This window comes from Glandiceps talaboti, chromosome 18, assembly GCF_964340395.1.
Source record: "Glandiceps talaboti chromosome 18, keGlaTala1.1, whole genome shotgun sequence".
In the NCBI taxonomy this organism is placed as follows: Eukaryota; Metazoa; Hemichordata; class Enteropneusta; family Spengelidae; genus Glandiceps; species Glandiceps talaboti.
In genome coordinates, this window is record NC_135566.1 from 10543109 (window position 1) to 10567725 (window position 24617).

A 24617-nucleotide genomic window follows, 5' to 3' on the forward strand; every position below is an offset into this window, starting at 1 on the left:
GTTTTATCAAATATGTGCCAGCTGATAATAGTAGAATTTACATCTTGAGTTTCAATGATTAATGCAATGATTATGAGTCTCATGACGTTAGTTGGCTTTGTGTAAAAGTTGAAGGGTGAGCCGCAACACCTTATTGAAAATATACATGTAATGGCAATATCCATGTACGTGTATTTGACAAGTCAATAATTGCAGTGCCAAATTAATGGGTTAGTTCAAAGCTTTACTGGCCGACGAGCGTTCAAATTTCTACTATAGTGAATGTTATTTATTTTTACTAGTTACTGAAACAGGAAATTAAAAAACCCAGAGTAGTTGCTGAGAAAACGCTACAATTTATCAACTTGGAAATATGTATTTAGCTTTTGGGTATTTACTATCTAGGCTCAGTAGAGTGATTGATGATCTCCTGTGGAGGCAAGATTCAATTGTTTATAACCTTATTTGCCTGTATTTGTACATATACATATACATATAGTGTGGTCCTGTGATGTATACTACATACTTGTACACTACATTTTGTACCATTTGCACTTCAACAAGTTGTGTGTAAGGTCTCTATAAATTACAGTTTTTGAGTTACAAGGTACATTTTTTGTAAATACTGATTTTGATGATAAATTAGTCTGGTTGCCATTCAGTTACATTTGATAATATTGTGAACAAAGTGACGTGCATACAAATGTATGTCCCCACTAGTATGTCACCTTTATTCCAAGTTTGAATGTAATCAGTATTGCTGGAATGCACAGACTGACAGATGGCTGGATGGAACCTACAGAAATAATTAACGAGTATAAAGTTGGTCTAAGATTCAGAATCAAATTCATGTTGAAGGACAATATGAGGCCAGTCTCATATTGAACCTCAGGTTCAGTCTCATTTTCGAAAAAATGACGATAATACCAGGAAATGTCCCACTTCTCCCCAATCATAAAATATTACTTCTACAGACTATTGTAAGATCAAAGATTTATGTATTCTTCTGTTTTCTGTCAGAATATTACATGTATAACTCTACATGAATCTAAACTTTATTTTCTTGATATTACAGGAGGAATATTTAGCACTGGTGGCCAGACTTATCCTGCATGTGAGAGATATAAGTAAGTAAATCTATACGCTAATATATTTGTGTTAGTACTCACTTAATGGTCTATTTTGAAAGACGGTACCCCTCATTACGGAAAGTGATAATTAACATTTTTGTTATTGAAACAAATCAAATAGCAGAACATGAAGCTGGGTGTATTAAAAATGCTCCGGGTGGCTAACCTGTTAAAACATTATCACTGTGGAGAAATGATACAACTATAAACCCGAACTTTTATTCCCCACTGGGCGTAAGCTTGAATCATGTGAATGTGCTGTAGGAGATAAGTCCAGTCTGTGTGTTCAATTTCATCCACACACAAGTGAAGTATTTGAGGCTGTGTCTTCTATGAAGACTTGTTTTGTCAAACTTGCCACAACTATTGAGTCCTTTCTTGGGCGCCTGTTAATTTAATTTTGTTGTTGGGTTGTCAAGTTTGGTTGAATGGCTGTCATTTTTGTTGTAAATGTAAAAAGTAACATATTTTAGAACTATGAATATGATACGTGGAGACAAGATTCAAGTGTCTACACCCATATTCTCTATTGAGAAAATGCAGTTTGACCCACATGAAGTACTTAAACATCAAATCATACAGAGAATGTATATAAGTGTTTGCCTGTTTGTCTCAAAAAGTGTAGAATGGTTACAAACATGGGACATACATGTATGTTTGTTACTCTCTTTAACAATCTCATCAAATTGAGCAGGATAGCAGCCATTTGTAGCACAACTGAACTGAGGTTCAGAGTGCTATAGGCAGTGTGTGTGTGTGTGTGTGTGTCTGTGTCTGTCTGTGTCTGTCTGTGTGTGTGTCTGCGTGTGTATCTGCGTGTGTCTGTGTGTGTGTGTGTGTCTGTGTGTGTCTGTGTCTGTGTCTGTGTCTGTGTCTGTGTCTGTCTGTGTGTGTGTGTGTGTACAAGATCATATTGATCACTGCCTTAGGAAGTTCAAATGGACCTACAGCAATTTCATGTGTGTAATGAGTTCCTATGCTGCTCTAATTGTGTTCTACAGTGTGTTCCTGGTCAAAATCCAGTGGAAATATTTATGAACTGTACCTTAATTTACAAATGCAAACACTACCGTCCATTATTTTCTGCCATGTTTGAGTAAACATTTTAATGGAATTGTCATGTGTGTGAAAGATAACAGAATTGATTAAAAATATGTGCCTTGGAACGAATTTGCACTATACATTGGATAATCACATGTGCTTCAGTGCCATTGGCACGTTTACTCCAAACCACAACTCCACATACATGTACACTCCAAACCACAACTTCATGGCCAGTAAATCAGGTGCAAATTCTGATTACGTTTTAAATTTCTCCTACTGTGAGATGACATCAGTAGCATCGTAGATGTGATTAGGACCAATTCAGAAAATTGAACTGTATGATGTAAACAATGTAATCATTGCTGAATGAAATCGTATAAATATAATTTTTAAATAAATGGCTGCTATTGAAATGCCAGGCACGGTAGGGGTAGGGGAAAAGAAAGGCGAGAGCCAAAATCCACAACACTATTGTATTGGATTAATAATGTACATTTGCTTTAAATGAGAAAATTGATATATGTATTTTATCCTGGAGAATATTCATTTTCAAATGTTTACAAATGTGATGAGGTAATACCTAATAATACCAAGTCAATATTTGTACAAATTATTTAAATAAAATACAAAGTTACCTACCACAATATTTTGGCAGTTTGTCGTTCATCCTTTGGTTGACAGAGTGAACATAGTGAGGCCTAATAAAAAATATGGTGTGGTTCCAATTGCGGTTAATTTTAGAATAGGTGTGGGAGGTAGATTTTTTATTTTATTTTATTATGTATTTTTTTCATGTGTGAGTGTCTAGTTACGTTTTCTCTTGTTTTTCAAATGGTTTCTGTGTTATTTAATTCTTCCTATCAGACGTACAGCCATTACAGATTGGAAGAACAGTTTTAAATATTGTCTTTTTAAGTTGATGTCAATTTCAGTATCCACTATTTCTCAGTAGACTTCACAATTTTTGTGATTTTTATTATTTTTTTACTCGAATACATAAAAACATGTTTAGGGTCAGCAATAAAAAACTAGGTGGGGTTGGGTAACCGGAACCAAACAATTATTTTTTTTTTTAGGCCTGAGGACTTTGTGTTTCTAAAAATTTTCCCCAGACTGTACATTTGCATTTGTCAGTAAAATATCAACAGAAGCGAAATAAAAATTTCATTCGGCCTCCTTTACTAGCTCAAATTTTGCAAATTATTCAAAGTAGATTTGGGTAAGACTGGATTTTATTTCATCATATTTTTGTTGTATCTTTAATTTTAAAATGTGGTCGTTTGATGTTTGAACTTAATACATGTTACATTGTGTGACCTCATAGCTGTCGACCATGAATCTTTAGATCACAGACAAGGAGGAGAAATTGAGAGAGTGCATTATAAAAGCAAGTATTATGAGACTATAGGGATCACTTTACATGTCAATGTGACAGTGTTGACCTGAAATAAATGTATATTTAATAGTCTTAGTGATATCGAACTCATACATTTTATCAAAGAATTTGTAATGAATGTCCTCGAATCTTCAACAGGAAGAACGTTTCCCTCATTATCAATTCTGATTTAAAACACTGTGGAGTTGTCTGCAGATGAGTTTGTATAAAAAGAAGGATAATAAATTGAGAGATTATTCACAGCATATACTCAGCCGGCCATCCATTGTAAATTTTGCATCACCATTTTATGGATTTATGTATTTTGAATGAGACCAGTTTCAAATTATGTAAATCCGATGCAAAGGCCATTAGCCTGAGGCTGCCGACTGGTGTTTGTCTATAATTGTACAATTTACGTCATCAGCTGCCACTCACTGTTTCAACAAAACACTTGTCTTCTTGTCTATTTTGATCCTCTCTCTCTCATTGGTCAGTCTATCTACCCTTCTTATTGGTTGATTAGTAATATAATGCCTCATGTACATGTAAGGGTAGATAAACTTTGTACAGATAACCCAAGCCAGCCTCAAAAACACCTCGCACACAATAATAATGATTTCAAAAATAAAATTGACAGTCTGCAAGTCTTTGTAGAGGTGTGTATACAGAGTAGTTAATTGGACCTGCATGATAGGGAATAATACTGAGAGTGGAGATAGAATGAAAGAATTAATTGATACACTGACGTACATGATATTTGACTCCCAAACATTACATAGGAGGAACTGTTGTGATGGAACAAATGAAAAACTGTGTGATTAGGGGAAAAATATGAGAATTGAAAAATTACATGCTGTGACCCCTGATTGACATGATAGGACGTGCCTACAACCAATAGGGAGTCACCATACACTATAGATGTACATGAGTCATCCCACAGAGATAATAAATGTAGATATGCAGAGCTTGGCGTGTTTTTGTGCCGTCCCTTTCTCTATATATATGTACATTTATTGCAGTCATTGAGGACAATTACCTTGCAATGCATACAACGTGAAATATATATATTATATAGATATATATATATACACATATATATATATCGACACACAATAGTTGCTGGGCAGACAGAGTGTCATCCTTTGACGTGGTTGGCAGTTGGCAGTGTACACATGTACAAAATGTGCATGTATTTATATGTTGTGTTATCTCCTGGACTCACAGCAGATGCCTCACTCCACGGATATATACCTTTAGTTCCACACATATGTCGGCTGTGTTGATATACTATTCCTAATCATCATAGTGGTCCCACATGTCAGAATAGAGCCTGCCATGTTCTACCCTTATTATTGTAAGTTATCACTGAGTAAGTAATTTGTGATCTATATGTCCGTCCACGTATTACTTGACCTTAAAGTACATGCATGTGCAGCTGACAGGTGCAGCTGACAAATATCATGCCTAGTATCTTTTGTTCATACATGTATCATGCTGTCACTTTTCTAGCCATAATAACGCCAGTTCTGAAAATAAGAGTCGCTGTGTTTGAACTTTGATGTACAAACATGTACATTGTACGTGTATAGGAGGCATCAAGTAAATCGAAATGTAGGACTTATTGACATGGCTACGTGTATGTGTAGCTAAGCTATTCACTTTCAAAGGGCCTCAACTCATAATACTATCTGAAATTTTGTGTTTATGCTTTTCATGTCAGTATACTTTCATTTTAAGTCGTATGCTTCATTTTTTTATGCCAATATACTGTGAGTGGATACTTTCTATTTGCTGGTATCCCATGGACAAGACATGTGCATAAGCAATGGAGACATCCCTACCCTCATCTTTCACTTCCTGTTGTGTGTATTTATGTATTTCAACGGTAGCGAGGTGTAGACATTTGTGTTTAAATCTCAGTGGTTATAGTCCTATATATGTGTGTGTGGTTCTCATTACACCTACCGTAATCTAGAAATTGGAATGATAATTCTAATTCACAATGGCTGTATGTAGTCTTTGTATTTTTATATAATTGTGTATCTTTCGTTTGCAATAGTATTACATGTAGCTGTAATCTATATCTGATTCTCAATGCATTAGCTGTAATCTATACCTGATATTCTCAATGCACTAGTTATAATCTATGTCTGATTCTCAATGCATTAGCTGTAATCTATACCTGATATTCTCAATGTACTAGTTATAATCTATGTCTGATTCTCAATGCATTAGCTGTAATCTATACCTGACATTCTCAATGTACTAGTTATAATCTATGTCTGATTCTCAATACATTAGCTGTAATCTATACCTGATATTCTCAATGTACTAGTTATAATCTATGTCTGATTCTCAATGCATTAGCTGTAATCTATACCTGATATTCTCAATGCACTAGTTATAATCTATGACTGATTCTCAATGCATTAGCTGTAATCTATACCTGATATTCTTGATGCACTAGTTATAATCTATGTCTGATTCTCAATGCATTAGCTGTAATCTATACCTGACATTCTCAATGTACTAGTTATAATCTATGTCTGATTCTCAATGCATTAGCTGTAATCTATACCTGATATTCTCAATGTACTAGTTATAATCTATGTCTGATTCTCAATGCATTAGCTGTAATCTATACCTGACATTCTCAATGTACTAGTTATAATCTATGTCTGATTCTCAATACATTAGCTGTAATCTATACCTGATATTCTCAATGTACTAGTTATAATCTATGACTGATTCTCAATGTACTAGTTATAATCTATACCTGATATTCTCAATGTACTAGTTATAATCTATGTCTGATTCTCAATGCATTAGCTGTAATCTATACCTGATATTCTCAATGCACTAGTTATAATCTATGACTGATTCTCAATGCATTAGCTGTAATCTATATCTGATTCTCAATGCACTAGTTATAATCTATGTTTGATTCTCAATGCATTAGCTGTAAATTGTGTAATCTATACCTGATATTCTCAATGCACTAGTTATAATCTATGTTTGATTCTCAATGCATTAGCTGTAATCTATACCTGATATTCTCGATGCACAAGCTATAATCTATATCTGATATTCTCAATGCACTACAAATGTAGTTTTATTCTATGTCTGATTCTCAATGCACTAGTTATAATCATAGTCATACATTGTAGTGGTACTTGCCATATTATGTTTGGTATTGGTATATAGTGGTATTGGCTGTATTATGTTTGGTACATAGTGGGTCCTGGCTGTATTATGTTTGGTATATAGTGGTATTGGCTGTATTATGTTTGGTACATAGTGGTATTGGCTGTATTATGTTTGGTACATAGTCATAGTGATACTTGCTGTATTATGTTGGTACATGATAGTGGTACATTCTTTGTTATGTTTGGTACATAGCAGTCCTGACTATTATATTTGGTAGATAGCAGTCTTGGCTGTATTATATTTGGTACATAGCAGTCCTGGCTGTATTATGTTTGGTACATACATTTGTAATCATACAGTCTCTACTTCAAATATACATTTATATGTATACTTCTATTGAGTTTGAAACTAAGTTTCAAATTCCACTATAAACTACGTAATTACATTTGCAAATTTCAAATTTATTTTCAACATGTCACTTTTGCGTCAAAGTACATGCAGCTCAGTTGATCTTTTCACGCCAGTGAAAATACTATATATATATAAAAACCCTTGATTAAACTATTGTATTACATATATAATGTCAAGGCATGGCAATAGAATTGTCTTCTGACATTATTAGAACCATTGATTGCATAGCAGTAATATCGTCAACATTTTTGTATACATGTGCATTATATCATAAAACTGTGTCTAAGTTTTATGTATATCTTGCTATATAATTTAAGTTTAGTCAGTTTGCAAGTGCAGATTATTATTATGCCTCAGTATGTAGAATATTACAGGTACATTTTCAAAATACAGCAGATATTAGATTCAAAAGTGTATAAACTCGGCTTGTAAAGTGGTCGTATGGTTGACAAATGGGTATTTATTTTGGATTTTTTAATTGGCTTTTTTTTATAGATGGTACATAGTGGTACTGGCCTACGACTGATGACAGCTCTAATATGTTTTCCTTATGTGAAATAACATCGACCAACTCCCTGTTCTAACATTTTTTTTTTGTGTGTGTGGGCTGGTTTGGTAGTAAAGGGACTAGCTACAAGAATGTCTTGAACAAGATTGTAAATGTGTGTAGTAAAGTAGTGGGCGAAAAGCAGACTAATTTGTATGAATATTGTTTACATCTAGTGTACAGAATAAAAGCTAAATGTAGAAAAATGATAAATGACAAAGGCCATGTTATGTCTTAACATTTTGAACTGCTGCCATCAGGGAGACAATTTTGTGTCCCAAAATTCAGAACAGTTAAAACCAAAGCAAGTTTTGTGCCCACTTTAATCAGAATATTAATTAAACCAAATTAGATGACTTTGTTTTTAAAAGATATTTAAACTGCATTGCTTAGTTTTATCAATATATCTGACTTACAGAGATCAAAGTTCGACATAAACCGTGTGTATATTTGTATATTGAATCTATATTTTAATATGTGTTTAATGTATGGAACCAGGTCACCATAATTTCTCAACATGAGATAATAAAGTGTTCTTGTATTTTGTAATTCAATAAATTACAAAAAGCTAAAAATTGTATAAAAAATTTGTTATTGTACATACAATATTTTTAATGTTTTGCAATTTATTGAGTTATAAACAAGAATTTAATATATGTTGTTTCATTGCATCTTTTTCCGTATAAAAACATACAGCAGAGTTGTTTCATGAATTAAAAATCCAAAATGAATACCCCTTTGTCATCCATGCGACCATTTTAATTTTGCAGTTATGACGATTAGTGCATTTATTTTTTAGCAGTTCATCTGTACATGTACATTGTATGCCCCATGGATCCGATAAGACGTGTACAATTAGAATCTATTTTGTTGTGTTGTAGAAATCATGCAGTCTTATACTGTCATGATAGTTATAAATGGGATTATTTTAAGTACATGTATAGTTCATCTGCTGAGTCTTCTGATCAGACAGGTATAGAAATAGATTCTGTTGCATTTAGTTTTTGACATGATTAATAATTAATAATGTCATGAGTGTTCCACTTAGTAATAAGACTCCTTAAGTTGTGTACAAAATTTATCAAAATGGATGAGTTTTTTTCCAAATAATTGGTGATTGAATGGTAACTGAGAGGTCACATCTCTTGATACCCGGATTACTGGATTACCAAAATAGCTCTGCCTATATTTAGCAGCTAAACAACTTGTCATACAGTCTTTATGTCGTATGGTCAGTGATGATAGTTCACAGCTGATCAGCTGTTTCGGGATTACTGACATTTAACGGCCCACTTTGAATTAGGATTAAAATCTTTGTGTGAAAAACGGTCGTTTGGCAGAGCTATGGAAAAAAAGTTGGACCAGAACAAAAGAATGATCCCTTGTAATCCTCACAGCTGTTACAGCCATTTTTGTACTCACTTTTATTTTACGTGTGCATACATGTATAATGTAGGCCCATGGTTGTTGATGTTTGTTTATTTGTTGGAAATCTATTTCTTTCCTCAATTTGCTTTGAGGATTACTGCTCATTACTATCACAAAATAATTCAAGTACACTTACACATGAAGAACATATGATGGAGAATGTATATGAAAAATAGCTCTTATTGCAAGTGTTCTGCACGTCTTATATTTTTCCTGAAGTTCTTTTACATGTAAACATATGGAAATGTCATTCTAGAAATATGTTTACAAGGCCCTAATTTCACTAATGTCATTTACACTTACAAAAATTTAAAGACAAAATATAAACAGGTGAACTATTATGCAGTAACTGGCATCAAGTCCAAACAGAACAAATTAGATTGTGATACGATGTGCATGTGCCTTCACTCCAACACTGCCCTCTAGAGGCCAACTACGGTGTAGTTAATATAATAATGTTTACAGGATGTCATATAGTTCATAAAATGATCAGATATAAAGCTTGTCCTGATTGGTTAGAAATAATAGCCTGTGTCACTCATGTTACAGCCATTGTTTTTACAAGTTATAGAGTTAGCATCATTTACAATTCGAAATCATGTACCTGTTTCATATTTCCCTCGATGACTAATAGTAGAACTATTTGCGTTGACCTTAAGTTGACCTCACAGGCAACCACTGGAAATGTTATAATACCCTGTCAACTACCTAATCAATGTTTATTTTCAGTTTCTCTAATACTTCCCTTCCTGTGTTATGGACACATTTCAGTCAGTTCTCATGAAGTGTTTCTCCCTATGAAGTGTTTCTTTGGTAAGCTGTTTTTCTTTGCAAGAGTTGCAGTAACTGTACACAATGAGAGCCTTTGCTGGAATATTTAGTGATAATGGGCATGAAAGATTTAGTAGTTATTTGCTCCAGATCAGTCGACAGTAATGATTAATTTACAGAAATGTGCTCTGTACAACTAACAAATTGCCATTGTCGTATTTACATGTACCCATCCACTACATAATGTACATTGTATCAGCTGTGAACTGTTGTTTTAACTTTAAATGCAGAAGTATATCTGACCAGACTCTGTATTCGAAATAATTGTCATGTTGTTATAGTTTTTCTTGCTGTACTTGTTAAAAAAGAAGAGTGAGTGATCGCAATTATGAGAAATATACATGTAGTTTTGGTGAAGTAATCTACATTATTCAGATTGTAAGTATCATGTTACATACAGGAAGGATAGCAGACATGTATTATTTAAAGGAAATCATGTGGTATTAACATGTAAAGGTTTGATCAAATTTACTGCAATGGGCATGAAACATTGTAGGGTGTATAGGTAACTTATAGGCTTTTACAAGAATTAGCAAAGACATAGAAGTCACAAAAATGTATTTTATACCATGCATAAGCCATGTTGAACAAAAAATATGGAATTTATATACCCTGGTTGTTCTACATCACGACGGGTGTCTACGTCACTGGTTCTGCTGTGTTTGAAATATGAGTCAAAACGTTCAAAATTTCTATTACTTTCCTAGATTTTTTCTTGATATTAGTGGCACTGGTATAATTATATTCTCCAATATTTTTCTTCATTCAGCCAGAAAATATTCGTGACAGACCTAAGGGTTTTGTCACTATTTGTCTAGCAAACTCGTAGTGACAAAGACCCCTTAGGTCACTCATATTTTCCTTGGCTGAACAAAGAAAAATATCAGGGAATAACATACAAATGTTCATCTAGCTTTCTGATACATGTATGTCGTATTTTGTGCAACCACCTCCATTCATCTCTCTGGAGGTTCTCTGTAATCGATTTATAATCAGAGTCTGCACGAGTTATTACTCAATATTGATGTTATCAATTTATATACATACAACCAGTAACACTGAAGTGAAGCACAGTCTCTCTGTGGTACACTCGTTTATAGCATTCGTATCAAGTGTAAAAGTATACCGTTTCAATTGGTTTATTTCCAAGCCTAGCATGTGGCCTTTCTAATGTACACTTTACTTTGGTGTTATGGGTTGTAACAGCGATGGCCCTCTTTTGTGTCAGGGTCTGGCATCATTGCGATTGCTGAACTCTGCACTTCTAATCAAATTTCAAAAACTTTCACGCCTTCAATGATAAAAGCTTCTTTCATTTACTAGTGAGATGTTGATAAGTTGATAAAAATGTACTTCCAATGTGATATACAGTGCCAGGTTCATGGTAGTATTTTAATGTGTTTACCATCATCTCAGTAAACAGGCTCATAAGGTTGGCACTCCATTTTTAACATCATGTTTTTTTTTTAGATCATAGTGGTACCGATGTGACCGCTACAATTTTCATCATGGTTTACATCATATATAAACATGTGATATCGCACTTGTGAATGTTCGTTTAGGGGAGGGAGTTTTGTCCTAAATGAACGATGTTCACTTATTGAGCTTGTGCGACATTGTGCGATCATCCCTTATTGGTGTCTAGTTTTTGAATCGACTACTTAATATGTTAGCATGATGGCTAGAAGTTACATGTATTTACATGCTAAAGGTGAATCGTGACACGTCACAAGTATTTTCTGTTTGACTGAACAAATATTCAGAATTATACCTTTGCAAGCACAATTGCTGAACAATTTGGGAAAATAATGGCGATTTATGAATGCTTTCAAATTGATATTTTGATCACTTCAGAACACTGACGTCTGCCCTTGATATAGAAAGGGCATATAGATACTGGTATGTACATTTCACTAGCCTTAATTAGGACCATTCATCAATTAGGTGTCTTCACACCCTCTACTGCCAACAGGCTGTTATCAGCTTCTATCTACGTGTACACCGACATTTATAGTAAGATGGCTGATATTATACTTTAATATTTGTATACATTTTATTATGTTTTTGTTAGATTCTAAGAAGGAAGCTGAAGGGAAGGCCAGACAACAGGCTGCTGCAGCTGCAGCGGCGGCAGCAGCAGCTTCAGGTAAATACCATATATAATGCAGACCTATGACTTATATGGCATGGAGCTGTGTGTGTGTGTGTGTGTGTGTGTGTGTGTGTGTGTGTGTGTGTGTGTGTGTGTGTGTGTGTGTGCGCGTGTGTGTGTGTGTGTGTGTGTGTGTGTGTGTGTGTGGGTTGGCAAGTAGGTCGACATGCCTATGTTTCTTGAGCCTTTAAAATATGTATATGTATGTATGTATGTATGTATGTATGTATGTATGTATGTATGTGTGTATGTGTGTATGTATGTATGTATGTATGTATGTGTGTGTGTGTGTGTATGTATGTATGTATGTATGTGTGTATGTATGTATGTATGTATGTATGTGTGTATACGTACATGTATGATACGCAATTTACATTTGTAGAGACCCATCCTTTATTGTTGTAGGCATGTTCCATGTGCAACAAGCAGACACAACATATCTAAGTCTGTTTGATTTAGGTTCACTAGTGTTGTTGCGTGATCAGAGTAGTGATAATTCCTTAAAACCCAATCATAGCGGGGACTATGTCATTCTCAATGACTTGTTTGTCAAAAATCTTGACCTTCATAAAGTATAAAATGTATAGGGCAGATTGGTTTGGTATGATATTTAGTAGTGATGTTCCTAGGGATGTGTAAATAATGACTCATTTAATACACACTGATTCATGACATACAAATCAGAAGTAACAGTTTGATTTTGGTTAAAAATCTTCAATTTAGAAACCCCTTGGCAGATTACTTTCAAATTGATATTTGTCTAGGGTGTGGACATGTCTAGGTGATAGATTATGAGGGATTTAGATGTAGAATTTTTGATGAAAAGATTATTGAAATCATTAATGTGCAAACTATTCCTAAAAAAATGTGAGTTTTGGGCAACAGTTTTAACTGAAACTACTTCTTAATACTAAAAGGAACATGCTCTTTTATTAAAAGCATGGATTTCAACATCAGCGCTATTTTTTTGATATTGCAGCACAAGACCCAATGAGTGCCCTTCAGGGCTTGACTGCAATGGCACAGCAGCAGAGTAGGCCTCAGCCATCTACAATGCAACCTGCCCAAGTCCCAGCCCCTACACAGCAACTGCAGAAGATGGCACAGCAACAACAACAACAGCTGCAACAACAGCAGCAACAACAGTACCAGCAACAACAGCTCAGAATGGTACAACAAGCAGGTAATTTGCCATTCAGAACAGGACAGAGCCTAGTGCTGAGTTCTGTGTGTGTGTGTGTGTGTGTGTGTGTGTGTGTGTGTGTGTGTGTCTGTCTGTCTGTCTGTCTGTCTGTCTGTCTGTCTATCTGTCTATGTATGTATGTATATGTCTCTGTTTGTGTCTGTCTGTCTGTGTCTGTATCTGTGTCTGTGTCTGTGTCTGTCCGTGTCTGTGTCTGTATCTGTGTCTGTGTCTGTGTCTGTGTCTGTGTCTGTGTCTGTGTCTGTGTACCTGTTCATCTGTTAATAAGACAAGGATGTACTAATTGTCTCAACATTGAAATAAACATTGAAAAAACCCAGTTGTGAACATACTATTTAGCTGCTGTAAAGAAAAAGTAGGCACATCTCGGGTAAATGTGTCTCCATGCACACATATTTTTAAAAAAAGGCGTTTTTTTTTCTCATTTTGATGAACTGCTTGATGTCATTATTTGTCTTGTTTAACTACTCAATATATCATTTTCCTTGTCATATTTACATCTCTTTAATAGCAATATACAGAATAGGACTTGGCAAATATAAAATACATCATTAGATAATAAAAATGTATCGTATGCATACATGTATGAGGTTATTGGAAGCCTACCATTATACTATCATATGATAGTGTTGACATTTTATCCCTGCGTATATCCTACCATTCATGTATCACTTACAGGACATTTCCAACTTTATTATTATAAATATGATAGCAGAAATGATAGACAAATAACAAATTACATTGTGTGGGTTTTTTTATAGCTCAGTTACAAGCTCAGCAGCAAAGACAACAGCAAATGCCAACATCACACCAGCAACCAACTCCTCGGACAACTCTTCGTCAACAGATGCAGCAGCAGCAACAACAGCAACAGCAACAACAGACTCTCCAACAAAAGGTTATTGATATGATTATCTTTGTCCTGAGTGAATGATTGTGATAGATTTTGTCAGAGATGTGTGGATGACATCCTGGTTGTTTTTTAGGTTCAGATTATGTGAATATTACAAAATAAGTAGGAAGAAAGCAGACAATTGAAAATTCACATTCTTGCTGCTCAGTGTGGTGTAACCATGACAACAGTATTGATTACAGGCCATATAGTGTTACCATGACAACAGTGCACACGTACTTGTGAAATGTATGCAATTAAAAATTTATACTAGTGAGTTAAATCAAGTTTAAAAGACTGAGTTATTAAAGAAATGGCTACTTACTACTGTTGAATAATATGTTGAGTATAAACTGTATAAGTTCTGGTGAAATAAATTTCAATTCAATTCAATTCAATCATGTGTACAGATATATGGACATACAAGAAAATTATGTAGTTGTTCTGTACTCAGAGCTTAAATGTTAAATTATACCCTGTATATTTCAGCGAATGTAAAATGTTTATGCTTTCTTCAGCTGTTATTGGCAACGGCTCAATGACCTAGACTTGTTTTACGTAATTCTCGCTATCTGCAATACAATTCTATGCATCGCTAAGGAGTCAAATGGAACACAGTCTCGCGACCGCGCTTGCATTTGTCGACACCTACACTTCCGGACGCCTATGTCAATACACGTAAATGTTTCTTCCCAACAGTTTAATTTGTAACAAATAAGATAAACGCAAGTTTTAAGCACATATAATTATAGAAGTGGGAAATTTAAATATGTACAGTATCTTTCCAGAGCAAAATTACAAGAGATGTCTACAACTGAAAATGGGAAAGAAACATCCCTGTGTATTAGCATAGCCGACTGGAAGTGTAGTTGTCGACATTAGAACGCATTGTCGTGCGACTTCGTTCCATTTGACCCCACAGTGATGTCTAGAATTGAATTGCAGGTAGCGAGAATTGAAAGAACTACCTCATGATATGAAACCAGAGCAAGGAAATAAGTGTTTGTTCAGATTGTTGCAGCATCCATTGTAGATTATGACACCGTATGACAGCTTAGATATTGACTGTTTGATAAAAGAAATCTTGCACATTCTCACTCAGAACCATTAAGAGGTATAGACAACGTGCAAGCTGCAGACGATAGAAAAGTGATGGTTTGCAAAACCAAGCACCTTAGAAATATAAATAAATATGTAAGCTTCAGACTTACATTTTGTATAACACACATGCTCTTTGTCTTCATCAATGTATATTACCATCATATGCAATTTGAAGGATACCAAAAATCTACAATTATGCAAATGACTGATTAACATGCATATGATGTTGATTAAAATCTACTCGGTTCTTGTCATAGCAATAACAAATATGTGTAATAAATTTCTTTGAAATTGGAGCAGTAATTTCCAAGGAATTCATTAATAACAAATACTTGATTATGCAAATGACTCATTAATGTTACCATTATATGAAATTTGAATATCAAAAAATCTATGAATATGCAAATGACTGATTAACATGAATATGATGTTTATTAAATTCCAATTAGAATTACCATAATAAGTGTGTGTACTAGATTTTGCTGAAATTTTGGAAATATCTAGTTCACAGACTGGCAAACCCCCCCCCCCCCCCCCACACACACACACACACACACAGAGAGAGAGAGAGAGAGAGAGAGAGAGAGAGAGAGAGAGAGAGAGACAGACAGACAGACAGACAGACAGACAGACAGACAGACAGACAGACAGACAGACAGACAGACAGACAGACAGACACATATATACACACATACACACAGACATATACACAGACAGACATACATACACACACACATGCACACACACACACACACACACACACACACACACACACACACACACACACACACACACATTAACTTCCTTTATTGGAGGTAAAACAGAAGACTGTTATATGAATTGCATTTAGAATTTGTATATTTATCACATGACATAAATAGCATTTGCCCGTAAGTGCAATATTACTATCATAAGATGACCATATTCATACTATGACATTTAAAACTATTTATAAATATTGATAATGCTTATTATTTATGCTTTCACAGCCTGTCATGCCTCAAGTTCCAACACCCATGCAAGCTGTAGCACCTCAACAGCAACCAATGGGACAGCAACATGTAGCGCAACCCATGCCAACACAACGAATGATGTCTGCTCAGCAACCACCAAGTCAGGTCGGTTTTATATGTCAATCCTTGTACATGTACTTGTGCTAGTAAAGGGGAACAAAGGCAATGCTCGTTTTAACTTAGCTGTATTTCTTTATGTCTAAGAACCCAGAAACATTATTCTCACCAATCCTACATTGTCTGACCTCTGAAAAATAAATTTGTGAAAATTGGCAATGGTGGCTTTGAAGCGGCCTGCTGTACACTAGAGTGAGGCATTATGGAAGTAAAAACTGTTAGGAGCTTCACACCTGTAAACATTGTTTTAGCAAGGGTGCAGTCAGCTTAACTTGTGTCCCCCTTTATATGACAAATCTCTGCATCGAAACTAACTTCATAATGATAGATCTTCAAGAATCCAAAATGATAATTGAAAATATTTGTAAAATTCTAGCTTAATTTTGTATTGGTTTCAGCCCAAACGGGCAAACACATTGAATTACTACTCCATGGTTGTATCTTTCTATCTTTCCTTGCATATGTACAATTGCATTCATAGTTTTCTTTTCACCTCCTATAAAAGGAAGTTTATGTTATACCAATGTCCACCTGTGTGTGTGTTTGTGTCTGTGTCTGTGTCTGTGTGTGTGTGTGTGTGTGTGTGTGTGTGTGTGTGTGTGTGTGTGTGTCTGTGAACAAGATATTTCCAAAACTCAATTTCAGTAAAATCCAGTAGACACATTTATTGTGTTCAACCAAATGTATCCAAACATTTTTTTGTATTCATGTATACAATACAAATGTGAACAATAGCTGTGCCACTGCCAGGCAGATTAACAAGAAAACACGACTTGTTACTCATTGATTCAACTAAAGCTCATGATCAGTAGAGGAATTACTACTTGGAAAACAGGATGCACACAATGGAGAATATATTGTTCATGGTTCCAAGAATCAATAGGACAGTTAAATATAGTTGGTAAATTGGAAACGAATGCAATGTTTCAATCCGTCTACTTGATCACACAGATACACACAGATGAAAAAGATAAAATTGAATGATCTTGGCATTCATCAGATACTGAGAAGGATTATTCATATATGCATGTCACTTTGTTTATGAGCTTTTCCAGTATGATGAAATTGCATGTACATTTTGTATATGTAAAATTGTATGTATTCTGTGAGTGGGAGTAATCGGTAGTTCTCTGCATTCATTTCATTTCTGTTGTGGCATTTATTTACAGCAACCACCTATCAATCCAGCTGGTATGCCACCAACGCTGTCTGCAGTTACACAACAACGATCTCCAGCACCTGGCGTACTGCAACATCAACAACAACAAAATATATCACTTGCTCAAGTCAGTCAACCCCAGCAACCCCCGCCTCCACTTGGGTAAATATAATATAATGTAGAATAGAATAGAATAGAATAAAACTACATTTCTTCATTGGATTTTCTGCAATAAGTAAAACTAACTTGTAATATATTATGTTGTCTTCAGCACAATACATCTAAATTTACAGATAATAAAAAAAAAGAGAACAAAAACGGGGAAATTAAAAGAGAGAGAGAGAGAGAGAGAGAGAGAGAGAGAGAGAGAGAGAGAGAGAGAGAGAGAGAGAGAGAGAGAGAGAGAGAGAGAGAGAGAGAGAGAGAGAGAGAGAGAGAGAGAGAGAGAGAGAGAGAGAGAGAGAGAGAGGAGAGAGAGAGAGAGAGAGAGAGAGAGAGAGAGAGAGGAGAGAGAGAGAGAGAGAGAGAGAGAGAGAGAGAGAGAGAGAGAGAGAGAGAGAGAGAGAGAGAGAGAGATGTCTGTGATTTAACTGCTTAAAGTGGCCATATGGATGAAGATTGTGTATTTTTTGGGGGATTTTTAATTTATAAAACATTTTATCATGGCTTCCTCCTTGAAAAATCAATGTGAAACAACTTAGTGTTTGTCATTTAATACCTTGCAAAATGCTAAAAAAATGTGTAAAAAGTTTGTTATTGTACATACAATAACAGACATTCTACACATATATTGATCTTTTGCAATTTATTGAGTTACAAACAAGGACTTTGAATATGTTGTTTCACGTTGATTTTTCAAGTAGGAAGCCATGATAAAATGTATCATAAATTAAAAATCCAAAATAAATACACAATCCTCATCCATATGGCCACTTTAATAGAGACTGGATTATTGACAACTTTTAATTTTGCATCCGTTTTGTTGAAATTTATGTTGTATCGTGGTTACATTTTGTGAATATGTTTGACTTTTCAGTTCCCAACCTTTGGCATCACCAGCAAGTTACATGCAACCATCACCCAGTCAACCCCATCCAGTGTAAGTAAACACATATTATCACTAAATCTCTAAAGCTGTTTTCAGAGTCTTTAGGTCAAGATGTAGTTGGATGCTTGTAGTCATAAGTTTGTGATTGGTCAAAAGGTTTCGTGGTATTTTGAATAGCATGGAGCATGTGAATAGCTTAGAATGGCATTTCTTACTTACAGCAGCCCTGGGGGGCTACACCCTCTACATATATATATGTTGCCCTTTAGGGTGTGTTGTCTACTCTTTGGTCGAAAATGAGGTGTCTTTGCACTCACGCTTGCAGTATTTTCTGCTGCACTTCACCCAAGAGCACTACAAGCTCTTGTACAAATACCTTCAACATGTAATGGGGTTCTATCAACAGTATTGTACCAAATCCAAGTATCAATATCATACATGTGAACTTTCATTTTAGAGGGAAGGGGAACGATAAGATAAGCTTGACTTGATCAGAGGAATTTCACTTCCCGAGCTTGTGCAACATTCAGAGACAGCCCTGTTAGCACAATATAACATTTACATGTTGGGTGATGTCAGTCAGTAGACTTTGTACTCATTGATAATATGTTTTGAATTTTCATTTGTTATTTGTTTGGATTTTCAGTTCTCAACAAATGGCATCACCTGCTGGATACATGCAGCCTTCACCTAATCAATCACATCATATGTTAGTAGGAGTTATTTTGTGTTTAAATAATCCATACAGCTTTCAGTCACTTACATGCATACATAATAGCACACATAGTATTTAGAGTATTCCTTTACATGTTATACAGAATTTAGTGAAAATTCACACGTTTTAATTATTCTAAAGTGAAATTCCAAAATATCCATTCCCTCCGTGATGTGTATTTTTCAAAGGGAAATGTCAAAATTATGTTTAGGAATATCAGATATTTAGTGACTGAAGACTAGACAGACAAAGTTTTTGTTGTTTTTTGTTGTTTTTTTTGGTCCAATTTCTTATGATTTTTTGTATGTTTTTGAATGAAAGTAGTCTGCTTCATTGAGCAATTGATAAATGGATAAACAATGGAATGAGTATACTTACTGGCCGTGACATGACATGGTAAGGTAATGTCTGCCACTAGAGGGCAGTAGCTATGCTGTCAAGTGAGAGACACTGTGTGGAGGAGAGCCTTTGGCCCAACAGTCTATCGGCTTTATAATAAAGTCTAATAATAATAATCAGGCATTTGGCTAACACAGTGTTACATAGTCAGGGAGATTTCACCTTTTTATTTTGTATTTTGTACAGTATACAAAAAATTATGGAAATGTAAACAAGAGAAGAAAACTGATTTTGCAATTCTGAGTTCAGACTTTGCTCATACAGCATATATTTTCATCACAATAGTTACTATGTCTTTGTGTAGAACATCTCAGAGATAACTGTATTTTAGTCCATTTCTGATTGGTTATTGCTGTATCTGTTAGCCAATTAGCTGTCAGTGAATCTTTAATATTCAAACAAAAAGCAAAGTCAAGGCATTTATAATCATGGTGATATGGTCTATAAGTAGGGATGCCCCTAATTCTAAAATGAGAGGTAAAATTAGGAGGTACAATAGAGAACTTGCAATCCAGAGTGAGCATGCTCAGATGCAAAGGACTATGGGATTATCTGAGGTTATCATATCACCTTATCTGGAACTACCGATAAAATAAACCTCCCACAATGGTCAGGGTAACTATGAATTGATCATTTGTGGTTACAAACAATATACCAATATTGTTCATAATACTAATTGATTAGCATTTAATATCAAATTTCCCATGATGCAACATTCAACATGGCGGGTGTGCAAGTTCCCTATTAGAAACAGTAGGTAGTGAAACCTTTGAGGGGGAGACCCATGAGTCTGATCAACAATAGATATATTGTGGTTGAAACAAAGCACATACATTTTTAACACAAATTCAGGAAAAAAGGTAGCTGTCAAGAAATTACAGAGTAGTCGGTTATTTTTGCCGGCTGCTGGCCCTTATCTACGTCCCAGAGAAGTATAACATTGTTAGCATTGTCATCTCTCACAGCTTATTAATCGTTACTAACATTTGATTTGCCATCATGTCTATGTTAATTTGCAGTTCACAACCTATGCCATCACCTGTGGGTTATATTCCACAACCCTCACCTGGCCAGCAACATCACATGTTAGTACCAATTAACCATTTACTTACCACATTGCATCAAACATTCCAGTGCATTTTGTACGGATAAGCATAGCATGTTGAGCGCATGGCAGCAAAAGAAAACAGTGGGGACTTCAGAAAAAAAAGTGATGCTTGAAAAATCACAAATGTAATGTATATAACAGGAATGTGAACTCAGCATAGCAGAGGTGCATGAAAAATCACAAATATAACAGACATTAACAGCACATTAATGTTGGGGGCTTTGTCTTAAAATTAAGAAGACTTGTTTTATTCAAACTTAAAATTGTGACTCAGGAATCAGCTAGCCATGGCAATATAATGGGGTTCAAACAGACAAAACCTTGCATTGTCTATGTTCAAACTTTCAAAGAAAGCTTGTATGACATCATTTCTCATCATCATCAGCTGAATAGAAATTGCGGAGTAAGCCCCCTCCCCCAAAAAAGAAAGAATTGTTTCTGGTCAGCACATGCATCACTTAATTAACCCCCACGTCGGTGTTTTTTTTATGTGTGTTTGTCCAGCCCATGCAATCTGCAGATGTGGGGGAAAACAAAAAATAACCCTCCTTACATTAATTGCTACTTCAGTGAAGACAACTGCAGAGCCAATCATGAACAAGCAAATGACGTCTGCCCCACTTGACACACTTGCTGTAAAGTACTAAATAAAAAGAACAGTAACTACCATATATAGTAGATTGAGCAACAGGTTTGTCGAGAATAAAAAAAATTGCGTTATTGCACCACTTTAGACAAAATGTCCTGACCAGAAATGATTTTTTGTTGTTGCCTAACTGACAGTTTTTCCTGGCTACTGACTCCTCAAATCCCTGACCAATGCTGCAGTGCAGATCTTGTGAAAAATGTAATTGTGCCCAAAAATCCATAAACTTCAAAATGCTTTGAAGTAATACTTGTACAAGTAAATGGGAAATAGATAGATTTTGGATGAAATTGTAGTTTACAATGTCTATATTAATTTACTAGCCATACCATGAGACTTTTTGTTAAATGCATATCAACAGGTCTCAGCAATTGCAGTCTCCTGCCAGCTATCTCCAACCTTCTCCATCTCCTCAGCCACCTCAGTCTCATGGCAGTAATAGTGCAACAGGTGGAGGAGGTATCAGTACAAGTGCAATACCATCTCCAGCTCCTGGTTCTACAGCGTCTAGTTCTGTCAGAACACCAGCTGCTGTGCAGTCTCCTGGAAGTGCCCTCAACACCCCAGGTTAGTATGGCTTGTTTTCTCAACACTCCAAGTCACTATGACTTGTTTTCTCAACCCCCCAGGTTAATATGGCTTGTTTTCTCAACACCCCAAGTCAGTGTGGTTTGTCTTCCCAACACCTCAAGTCAGTGTGGTTTGTCTTCCCAACACCCCAAGTCAGTGTGGTTTGTCTTCCCAACACCCCAAGTCAGTGTGGTTTGTCTTCCCAACACCCCAAGTCAGTGTGGTTTGTCTTCCCAACACCCCAAGTCAGTGTGGTTTGTCTTCCCAACACCCCAAGTCAGTGTGGTTTGTCTTCCCAACACCCCAAGTCAGTGAGGTTTGTCTTCCCAACACCCCAAGTCAGTGTGCTTTGTCTTCCCCACACCCCAAGTCAGTGTGGTTTGTCTTCCCAACACCCCAAGTCAGTGTGGTTTGTCTTCCCAACACCCCAAGTCAGTGTGGTTTGTCTTCCCAACACCCTAGGTCAGTGTGGTTTGTCTTCCCAATACCCAAAGTCACTATGGCTTGTCTTCTCATTAAAACTTTGCTAAGTATATTGCAATTTATTGATATGCTTCACCATTGCATACAGTGTTCCCATTAAAAGGGCAAGTCAGATGAATGATTTTTTTGAGATGTAGAACTATTCAACTGAAATCTCTTAAATGATATAATAACCCCTAAAATCATCGTGTCACAAACTTTATCCTACTATTTCTGAGGTGTCCCTTAAAGCTGCACTATCTGTAACTGGAGTATTATTGTCTCCTTCAGACAACCAACGGATACATTCACTAAAAATTGTTAAAATGTCAATAATTATACATCGTACATAAGTAACACAGTAACAAGGCTGTGTTGGGGCCGCTGATTTAGGGTGCGGACTCAAAAATCAATTTGATGGGATTTATCGAACCATACTACAATGGAAATCACAAACCCTGAAACGAAATGTCACCTAGTTCGACAAAAATCTCTCTAACATTGCCACAGAGTTTGTCTGGCCAGACAAAATATCTCTTTGATCTTGTAAATGTTCTCCTCTGGCTCGACAAAAATCTAATTAATAGTTCCACATGTTATCATCTGGCACAACAAGAACTGAACTACAATTGATACATTTTAGTCAATTGACTGTCTCAAAAATATCAAAGAATGCGCCAGACCTGGCAGGGACATATGAATTTGGCGTCAACCTGCTAAGATAATGGTAGCTCACGCAAAGAAAGTGTAACAATATCGGTAAAGATGTTTGTCACGCCATACAATTGATGAAACGCTGTTGGTAAGATTTTTGTCTAGCCAGCCGATAGAATGTAGCTTTGTTAATGAGATTTTTGTTGAGCCAGGCGACGTTTTGTTTAAGGGTTTATGATGTGTAGAGTTACACAAAATTGTTTACCTGCCAGTGATTCAATACTGTTCAGGGTGTAAGATATTACGAGTAAGTCATAACAAAATAGTTTCAAAAAATAAAAGTTTCAGTAGCAGCTAGTATAGGTTTAATGACTTGTTTACAAATAATTGGTAACCGAAATGACCACGATGTTCAACTTTATTACACACATCTGTTAGCATTTAAATTGTTGCCAACTTTGTTCAATTCCATTGTTGAATAGAAGTGTCTTGATTTAACAATTACTTTACATAGTACAGAAGGGCTTGGGAAATCAATGTAGAATGTGCGTAGATCGGGGGAGTCCACTATTCATGGGTGGATGTGGAACCGTAAAAAGTTGAGACTTTGTTGACGTCTGACGTAGTCGGCCGACCACGATCCAAAGCTATGAATAACTTTACTTTATGTGCTACTTCTTCAGACAAGTACAAATTTTCGTTTTTGTTCTGTTTCATTTCCATTGTGTGATTGTGAGTATATAAATTAGCGCCTCACTAAATTGCAACCCTCGATAAGTCGTAGTTGTTATCATGGAATCTGTGACCTGCAACTTATCGAGGGTCCACTATATTATACTTGGAGAACTTTCTGTTAGAATTCATTTAAGTTGTATTTGCTGTTTGCAGGGAATCCCAACTCTGTTGGTGCAGTGCCCAGTCCAAGTCAAGTCACTGGTATCGGTAGAGGTGCAGTTGATGAGCAGGCCTACATTGAAAAATGGAAACAGTTGTCCAAATATATTGAACCACTGACAAGAATGATAAATAAAGTCAGCAAAGATGAAAGTATGTACATGTATAATATTTACTTTATATACGTATTTTATCGGCGATCTCACATTCTCTCAACATTGCGTAAACTCGATAAACTTCATTTTCATACTTTACGATCATGCTTTTTGTAAAAAAATATGTTTTAATGTGAAAACAAGAAGGAACACAGTATGCCTATTCTCTTGTATTTGTGGAGATTAGACAATTTTGTGATAATATTGTGTATTTTGATTTCAGAAGAGTCAGTTTTGTTTTGACACATTGGTGCTTTTGCGTACCAATTTGATTAACGTAACACCATTGTGTTTTACAGACAGGAAGAATGAACTGAATAAAATGAAAAATTTACTGGATATTTTACAAGATCCAAACAAAAGAATGCCAATTAATACATTACTAAAATGTGAACAAGTTCTAGAAAAACTGGAACTGCAAATCAGACCGGTA

At 35.5% G+C, this 24617-nt stretch overlaps 1 protein-coding gene across 8 annotated transcripts in view; it reads left to right on the forward strand.

The window, feature by feature from the left end:
• The window catches only part of LOC144448914 (uncharacterized), a 40847-nt gene that overhangs the window by 12433 nt on the left and 3797 nt on the right, over positions 1 to 24617 (forward strand). Inside the window, exons 3-15 of one of the 8 annotated variants that reach the window (XM_078139269.1) lie at positions 1055 to 1106; positions 11967 to 12041; positions 13027 to 13230; positions 14013 to 14170; positions 16234 to 16362; positions 16600 to 16609; positions 17485 to 17695; positions 18570 to 18632; positions 19228 to 19290; positions 20715 to 20780; positions 21811 to 22016; positions 24024 to 24182; positions 24484 to 24614. In XM_078139269.1, coding sequence (XP_077995395.1) covers positions 1055 to 1106; positions 11967 to 12041; positions 13027 to 13230; positions 14013 to 14170; positions 16234 to 16362; positions 16600 to 16609; positions 17485 to 17695; positions 18570 to 18632; positions 19228 to 19290; positions 20715 to 20780; positions 21811 to 22016; positions 24024 to 24182; positions 24484 to 24614 — 1527 coding nt within the window. Of the gene's footprint in view, positions 1 to 1054; positions 1107 to 4666; positions 4901 to 9749; positions 9878 to 11966; positions 12042 to 13026; positions 13231 to 14012; positions 14171 to 16233; positions 16363 to 16599; positions 16610 to 17484; positions 17696 to 18569; positions 18633 to 19227; positions 19291 to 20714; positions 20781 to 21810; positions 22017 to 24023; positions 24183 to 24483; positions 24615 to 24617 lie in introns of those variants that run through there. The other 7 variants (XM_078139270.1, XM_078139273.1, XM_078139276.1 and 4 more) reach the window with 7 other exon arrangements.